The following is a 7,858-nucleotide window of genomic DNA, read 5'->3' on the forward strand; positions in this document are numbered from 1 at the left end:
GGATGACCGGGGACGGCGAGGCCACCGGCAGCGCCTCCTCGGCACACGACTCCATGAGCGAGAGCGGGATGTCTTCCCCGGGCCGGATGAGGAGCCTTAAATCCCCCAAGAAGCGGTCAACAGGTGAGACATGAAGGTGTTTGCTGGTGCCAGGTGTTTGCTGGTGCTGCACTGCATCGTGAGGATGGAGGCGTTTTGTGGCATCTCTGACAGAGAGGAGAGGAGGCTTGGAGGGAACTCAAGGCAGGGAGGTGGACTGACTGCATGTGCTTGTGTGTGCATGTGTATTGCTGTGACAGCAGCTACTTGTCATTTATTTTACTTCAAAGCTGCAGGTGTGACACAGGTGCTGTGGTGGAGAGGGCAGGAGAGGTGTGGGTGCCCCGGGGTGCCGGCAGCCTCCCTGCGAGGGAGGAGGCAGCGGGTAGCTGCTGGCAGGGGAGGGACATTCCTTCCTCCCTCAGCAGGGCCAGGGTGGCCCAAATAGGGGAGGGTGTTATGGGTGGGTTGGGAAAAGTGGGGTGCTAGCTGAGTGCTGATGCATTTTTGTGAGGATCGAGTGAGTGAACCTTGAAAACTAGTGAGAGGAGGGCAGTGAGGAGAGGAGGAGCTCTGCTGCTAGGTGTCTGTGAGGGAATGCCAGAGAGACAGGCTAGGACTGTAATTTAGAAACAAAGGAATAGGCTGGGAAGGGAGAAGAGTGTTTGTGAATTAATGAGGATTGCTAAATATGCATTAGATTACCCAAAGGTAAGGCTTAGAGCAGTAGGGTGTGCGTGTAAGATGCAGTGACTCTTAGGCAAATGCTACTAGCTAATCACAACACTATTGTGTTGCACTCTAATAGTATTTATATTAAGAAATTTTAGGCTGTGTGTGTGGATACTATACACAGTAGGAAACTGACTGGGAGAGTTGCTTGGAAGAGGCAACTCTGGCTCACTGTGTCCTACCACATCAAGTAAAGGTGGGCATATGGGGGCCAGGTCCCCTTTCCTTCCCTCTCATGCCTTTTCTTATTGCTCTCACTGCTGGTGCTTATGTAAGAGCAGCTGCAGTCAAAGTGTATTTGTAGTCAGCTTCAAAATCTGGCTCATGTGGTTGGTGTTAGAGTGTTCATTTCTCAGATCTAGGTTGAGATCCTGTGGTATTGTAATGAACCAACGGCAACCAGTGCCGTGTAGATCATGACCAGCAGCTTTTTTCAGCAGCCTGGGCATACTGACTGCTGGGAATATAGTAGGAACTAATATCAGCAATGTGCTGGGTCTGAATTTCTGGTTGGAACGTGGCAATTACTGCAATCCCTGTAGATACCCACGATGCTCAGTTCTGGCAGTAAAACCAAATGAATGAAGTTGATCTCATGGGGCTTTCTGATCAAGGAAACTGAGTTGCTTCAGCAAGTGATAAATAATTTTGGAAACTTTGTGTAACATTTGCTGCTCTCTCTTTCCATAGCATATCTGCCTCTTAAACCTTTCCCACAAATCAATATTAACAGCTGTGTAAGTTGCACACATATTGGGAAGGCATTACCCACTGATGGATTTGTATTTGTTTTTGCCCCAGGAAATACTTATAAGGTCTTTAAAAATGACAAACTATTTCTTTTTCCAGTTGTAATTGCTCTATATCGGTAAATTATGTATTACGTTTTTGGAGTGCTGTAGACTTTGAGAAAATAATGTGTTTTATGCATGAAATGTGGCTTGCCAGGAAGTGCATAAAATATTTCTTATGAGAAATGTTTGGTTCAGACCTATTATTGTTCTAAAATAGTTGTAATCTTTGCACGTTATTAGATATTCTTGGAGTGACTTATGTAACACCAGACTATGTTGGAGTCTCTGGATTTAAGGACACATCCTACTCCCATGTATGTCACTGTAAACCTGTCTCCATCCTGTAATGGAGAAATGATGTTGACCCTGGCTTGTACAGTGGAAGGAGATGAAGTTTTCCTGCTTATTGCATGTGTTTGACCACATCTGTTTGGTGTCCTCCTCAGAGGGATCTCCTGTCAGCAGTGACAGGGTCAGGGTTACAGTGTGTGCCTTTGGCTGACAGGACAGTTGGTGGTGTTTCAGGCTGAATGGATTGGGATTGTGAGAATGATTTTGTAGAAGTGGAATCAAGTCTTCCCCTTTTGAAAACATTCCCGTTTTGTTCTTGTTAGAAATCAGCAAGGATGCAATTAAGAATGAGAGATGTTTTTCTTAAGAATATGTAAAGCACGTAACTTTTGGGATATCAGTGGAGGTGTTTAGCCCAGAAGTTATTTTGGCAGCATTGTCCTTTGAGCAGAGCTGCCTTGTCTGTTTGATGTGCTCCCTTTTGTAAGAGCAGAAGAAACGAGAATCTTCACCTCTGAGTTATTTTTTAATAAGAGGAGGCAATTAACTACTAAATTTATTGTCACCAGTCACCTAAAGCCAGCTTAAATTTATTGCTGCCTTGTGTCATTTCAGCTTGTTTCTGGTGGCCTTTAGCCCTCCTTTTAAGGATTGGGCTGCAGGCTTGTAAATGTTGCCTGAGCAGCTCTATGCATGTAGTCATGCTTGAGTCATGTACTGTAAAGGTCAGATTTTTAGAGAATGGTAAGAGAATAATCACAAAAAAATTGCTGGGCACCAGAGTGCTAACTCTTGCAATCAAAAGCATCAGCATTTCTGAAGGATATAAGTCAGTCTCTGCTTCATGAAACTTGAATCCTAGCAGAAGGATAATGGAGCAGTATTATTTTCTTGGAAAATCTGGGAGCATCTATTGAAGGCTCTCAGAATTGGTGAGTTTTGTTATGCACTGCGCTTCTGGGTGCTGGTGCAAAGGTGTGAGATGTCTCAACATTAGAGGTGCTCAAGTTGAATCTGGGTTAATGCCTTCTGAATGCCTCTCAATCCCACAAAATCACTGAAAACTGATGGTATTTAGCACCCTAAAATAGCAGTTAGTTCTGGAGGGAACTGTTTAAGCTTTGCAAAGATGTAGTGCTGTGACAGAGATCTTAGATAGCCTTGCTTGGCTTTAACTGGGGGAGCAGAAGATTTCCAGATACGTAAGTCATTATCAGTATTAGTTTTAGATTATTCACTATCTCACTGCCTTTGCAAAGTAATGAATACCATTGTAGTCCACCAAAGAAAAATCAATCCAGGAAAAATATTTCTGCAAGGAGAGAATAAAGAACTGATGTTCAGACATCTGCTTTGGGAGAGGAACTGCTGTTGCTCCCATCTGGGAACCAAGTGAAACCTACTTTGTCAAGGCAGTAACTCAATTAGCAGCCTGAGGGTATTTTACTAAAAGGAAAAGATCAAGAAAAGCATTTCTTCCTAAGTATACTGAGAACCTAGATCTTTCTTTAATTCACTGCGGTATGTTCTGCAGTGTGTTAGTCTCCTAGAGCCTGAGGAATGTTTGTTTTTGTGTTTTAGGTCTCCAGCGTCGCAGACTGATTCCTGCACCATTGCCAGATGCTGCCTCCTTAGGAAGAAAACCCAGTGTCACTGGCCAATGGGTTGATCTACCACCTTTGCCAGGCACTTTGAAAGAGCCATTTGAAATTAAAGTTTATGAGATTGATGATGTGGAACGATTACAGCGACACAGACAAGAGGAAACTGAGGTCAGCACATATTTTACAACTGTAGACAACTTAAATTACAATATACAGACAAACTCCTTGCTTGAATGCCAGAATGGTGTTCAGGAAATTGAGTGCAATTAAAGTACTATAATTATTAATTTTACAATTCATATGTTTGGGTACCCTTAACACAGAAAATGAAAATGATTACTGTCTAAAATTAATTGTGTCTAACATGACTGATGGCATAAATGGAAGTTACCAATGAATACATTATGAGAAGACTTCATAATCCTAGCCTGGCTGGTGGAACCTTACAGCCTCCCTCAACCACAGAGTCATTAACTCCTTATGTAAATGATAGGATTCTATTAAGTCAGGGATATACTGAGTTTGCTTACTTGTAATTGGAAAACACTTCAGCTAATTCTATTTTAGAGACCAGAATTCTATGTTCTACTGATGCCTTTTTCCCCTTTCTTTTGTAATAGCCTTTCCAGGATGTTGAGAAGGTAGGAATGCTTTTTAGAAAATAAGAATTCATGGTTTAGTATTAACTATAACCCTGACATTATCATTGGGCTGTGTTTATCATTTTCACTACTGGAAAAAAGAATTACCTACAAACAGTAGTCACTTCAGAATGTATTAAGAGATGTTTGCTAATTCAGAGAAGTGCAACAAATCCTCAAGTGATGTAGCTTGCAGTTCCTCTAGATTAGAATCCATTAATGTAAACTTCAAATAAAACGACCCCCCAAAAACCCGTAAAAACCCCACCAACCCCACAACCAAATAAAACAACCCACCTGCTCACTCTTACAAGTAGTGAGCTGGGAGCAATTTTTGTCAGGCTGTTACAGGCTGGCTCACAACAGGAAAATTCATGGAATGGTCTTTCTGTGTCTTAAAAGGGTCTGATGTATTTCCATACCAAGCTGAAGATACTGGAGAGGCGCCAGCAGAGAATCAGAGAAATAAAGGCAAAGCACGAATTTTTGAAGGAAGAGTTGGAAGAGACAAAATGCAGGTTGATGATGGATCCAAATAAGTGGAAAGAAGACTGTAAGTATTTTGCAAGAACAGCAATATGATCAGCCTCTAACAGATTTTCAGCATGTCAGCAGTCCCACTGAAAAACTTAATCACTTGCTAAGATATTTTGCTGAATTGAGTCCTAAAATACTCTGTGACTCAATCTATGTTTCTGTAATATGCTGTTTGAACAAAAAACCCATATAAACAAACCAGAAGAGAACACTAAAATGGTGCCGTTAATATTAAATGTAATTTTTATTATTCTTTTATTATTCTTCTTTCCAAAGAAGGAAAAAAATCTTTCCATATATCCATGTTATAGCTGGGACATTGAGGCATGGGATTTGTTCCCAGACTGAGTGTTGTGCATAACTGAAGCCTCAAGGTAGAGTTTTGTATCTGCTGAACAAAGGGGGGGAAAAAAGTCTTAGTTCAAGAGAAACTGACTTTTACCACGTTGGCTGCTTTGTGATAGAATAATATTTTATGATAAGCTGTTTCTCTTACTTCTCTTAGTTCAAGAGAAACTAAATTTTACTCTATCATGTTGGCTGCTTTGTGATAGAATAATATTTTATGATAAGCTGTTTCTCTTACTCGGTATTTTTTTGTCTGATAGTTGAAGTGGATCCTGATCTTGATAAGGAGTCGCAGGAGTACCTGGAGGCACTGGAACAAGTGACAGAAGAGCTGGAGCAGTGTGTTAACCTGTGCAAGTCACACATCATGATAGTGACGTGTTTCGACATCGGGATAAGCGATGCACAGGATGCGGTGCGGGAGGTGGAGGTTTGAGGAGAGGTTTCTCAAGGGACTGAAGGAAGTGAGGCTGGGACGTCCGACATGAAGAAGTAAATGGATAAAGTAGCTGGGAAGTGAAGGAGGAAAGGTGAAGACTAAAAAAGCAACAATGAATGTTGTAAGAGAAAGAAACAGCTGAGGAGTGGGAATGTTCATAAATCATTTGGTGCCTCAATGTGACCTGAGCTGTACAAAGGTAAAAGTAGGGACAAGTATTGCTTCTGCCAGAGGGAAGTGAAGAAATTTAGTACAAACCCTGATTTTAATTAACAAACAAACAAACAAACATGAAATGGAAGTGCCTTTAAAGTTCATTTGATTTTCGTTTTTGTATTTGGTGCTAGAATTAAAGCCAGCAAACCTAAGCAGACCACAAAATGTATTCCTACGAAATATTTTATACTGTATAGTGTATTTATGACTATATGTAAAAACAAACAGCATTGTAGCAAAAGCAATAAGTAAATTATGTTTTCATACCTGAACTTGCCTTCTTGTTTCATAGAAAAGCTGTTTTATGTAGCAGAATTAAAATTGTATTATAATTGTTTTCTTGGTTAGGGTTCAAGATATTTTTATGAACATTTATCTATTGAGAAAGGAGTATTATGGCATTTTGAAATGATTGTTTTACCTTCAGGTTTTGTATTATTACTTTTCCAGATCAAAATAAATGTTTGTTTTCCATTTTATATATACATATATAGATATATATTAACTGCTTACCTACTTCCTTGGTTACTAACCTCACTTTTCACAGACCTGGTCTTTTTTGTAGTCGTAAACTTAATGTGAGGAAGTCTACAAAGGGCACTGTGGTTAGTTTTGGTTTTCTTTTTTCCACTCTGACTGCAGGAATTGAGAATTATGTTTATTACCAAAATCATAAAACAAGCAAAAAAAAAAGGAGCAAAAAGTTTTTGTAAATGTTAAGTTAGGTCCATATTTTTATATAGTTTTGACTATAAATATAGCATTTGCATTTTGAACTTTTAAGACAAATAGTATATCTTTTTACAGTTTTTCTAAGGAAGGCAAACCCTCAGGATCAAGTTTATACATGCTGCATGAGATTTGTGCTTTTTTGAAGGAGGCCACTTAAGTGTGGAAACTATTGATAAATTGTTGCCAAACAAATACTTTTGGAAAGGTTTAATAGTGTATGTAATACCACATTTCATAATGAATCATATTTTCTAATCATCTTCCTTTTTATGGTTTTTTCAAATCCTTTGTATAAATATGTATTATAACAGCTTGCTTCAGTTTTTATCTGTGAATAAAAGATACATCTATTGTTACAAGTGCTTTTTGCTGTGTATGTGATTTTAGTATTCAGAAGAGAGAAGGTGGTCTCTGGTACACTGTGTTAAATGTCACATTGCATTGTCTCTTTGCCCAAGAGGTGTGTAACTGGGAACAGAGCTCTGACATTCGTCATCATAAACCAATCAGGAAAGAGAGACAAAACACCAAAGGGTGAAATAAATAGCAGTGATAATACTTATACTCTCTTAGCACTTGATAGTTTACAGAACAAAGACCTGCAGCTCACATACTTGTTTTCCCTGATGAGAAAAAGCAATTAAAAATGGGTCTGAAACCACAAGAATATTAGGAAGTGGAATCAAGCCCTGGGCCCCACAGGTCCATCATGGCAACCTGCTACATTCATTTCTTTGTGGCACTTCTGTGTTTGCTCCTTGGCTGGACAGCAGCTGTGCCTGGTCCTGAGCTCCTGGTGCTGGCTGGAGCCTCCAGGCAGGGTTAATGTAAACCTTGTGCTTCTGGTGACACCATCTCTGTTTTCCAGCCATTTGGCCAAAAGGCAGATCTGTGGGAAGTTTTCCCCTCCTCTTTTTCTCTCCTTAGGTAGCCCTAACAGCATGGCATCCATGCACTGTTTGCTTGCCTTCGCAAGAGGCCTCTGAGATGGGGCCTCATTCCTCTGAGATGGGGTAAATTCCTTCCTCATTCTGCAGCTGGAGAAGTGGGAGAGTCAGAGCAGGAGTCTGATGCTTAAATAGCTTTTTGACTGCATGGGTTAAAAAGAGTGCCCTTCTCTATCCCTTGATTTATCCCTGGAAAAGAGTGTGCCATGTTTGTTTACTGATATTTGGCACTGTGTCTGGTTGTATGCAAGGGAATATGGCATCTAGAATTTCTGGAGGATCCTTTTGCTGATACCCTTGAATATCAGCTATATTTACTAACTTGTAAATTCCATCTAAATTTAATTCCTGTGGGCAGAAAGTCACAGTTCTTCAAATATAGAATCAAAACCATGTAGTGATTCAATACATTGTGGGCTTTTCAGAGCAAGGATTAGATAAATAAAAACAACCAAAATAAAAAAAAAAGAGCAGTATGCTGAGGAACAAATATTTATTAGCAAAAGGGAAAACCTCCACAAACATGATGGCAAAAAGA

At 40.1% G+C, this 7,858-nt stretch overlaps 1 protein-coding gene across 1 annotated transcript in view; it reads left to right on the top strand.

The window, feature by feature from the left end:
* Window positions 1-6,729, top strand: part of KIF26A (kinesin family member 26A) — a 96,195-nt gene extending 89,466 nt beyond the window's left edge. The window contains exons 12-16 of the mRNA XM_031066189.1: window positions 1-123; window positions 3,438-3,628; window positions 4,081-4,101; window positions 4,504-4,654; window positions 5,247-6,729. Coding sequence (XP_030922049.1) covers window positions 1-123; window positions 3,438-3,628; window positions 4,081-4,101; window positions 4,504-4,654; window positions 5,247-5,422 — 662 coding nt within the window. The 3' untranslated portion in view covers window positions 5,423-6,729. The remainder of the gene's footprint in view (window positions 124-3,437; window positions 3,629-4,080; window positions 4,102-4,503; window positions 4,655-5,246) is intronic.
* The last annotated feature ends 1,129 nt before the right edge of the window (window positions 6,730-7,858 follow it).

This window comes from Geospiza fortis, unplaced genomic scaffold, assembly GCF_000277835.1.
Source record: "Geospiza fortis unplaced genomic scaffold, GeoFor_1.0 scaffold23, whole genome shotgun sequence".
NCBI classification, from domain to species: domain Eukaryota; kingdom Metazoa; phylum Chordata; class Aves; order Passeriformes; family Thraupidae; genus Geospiza; species Geospiza fortis.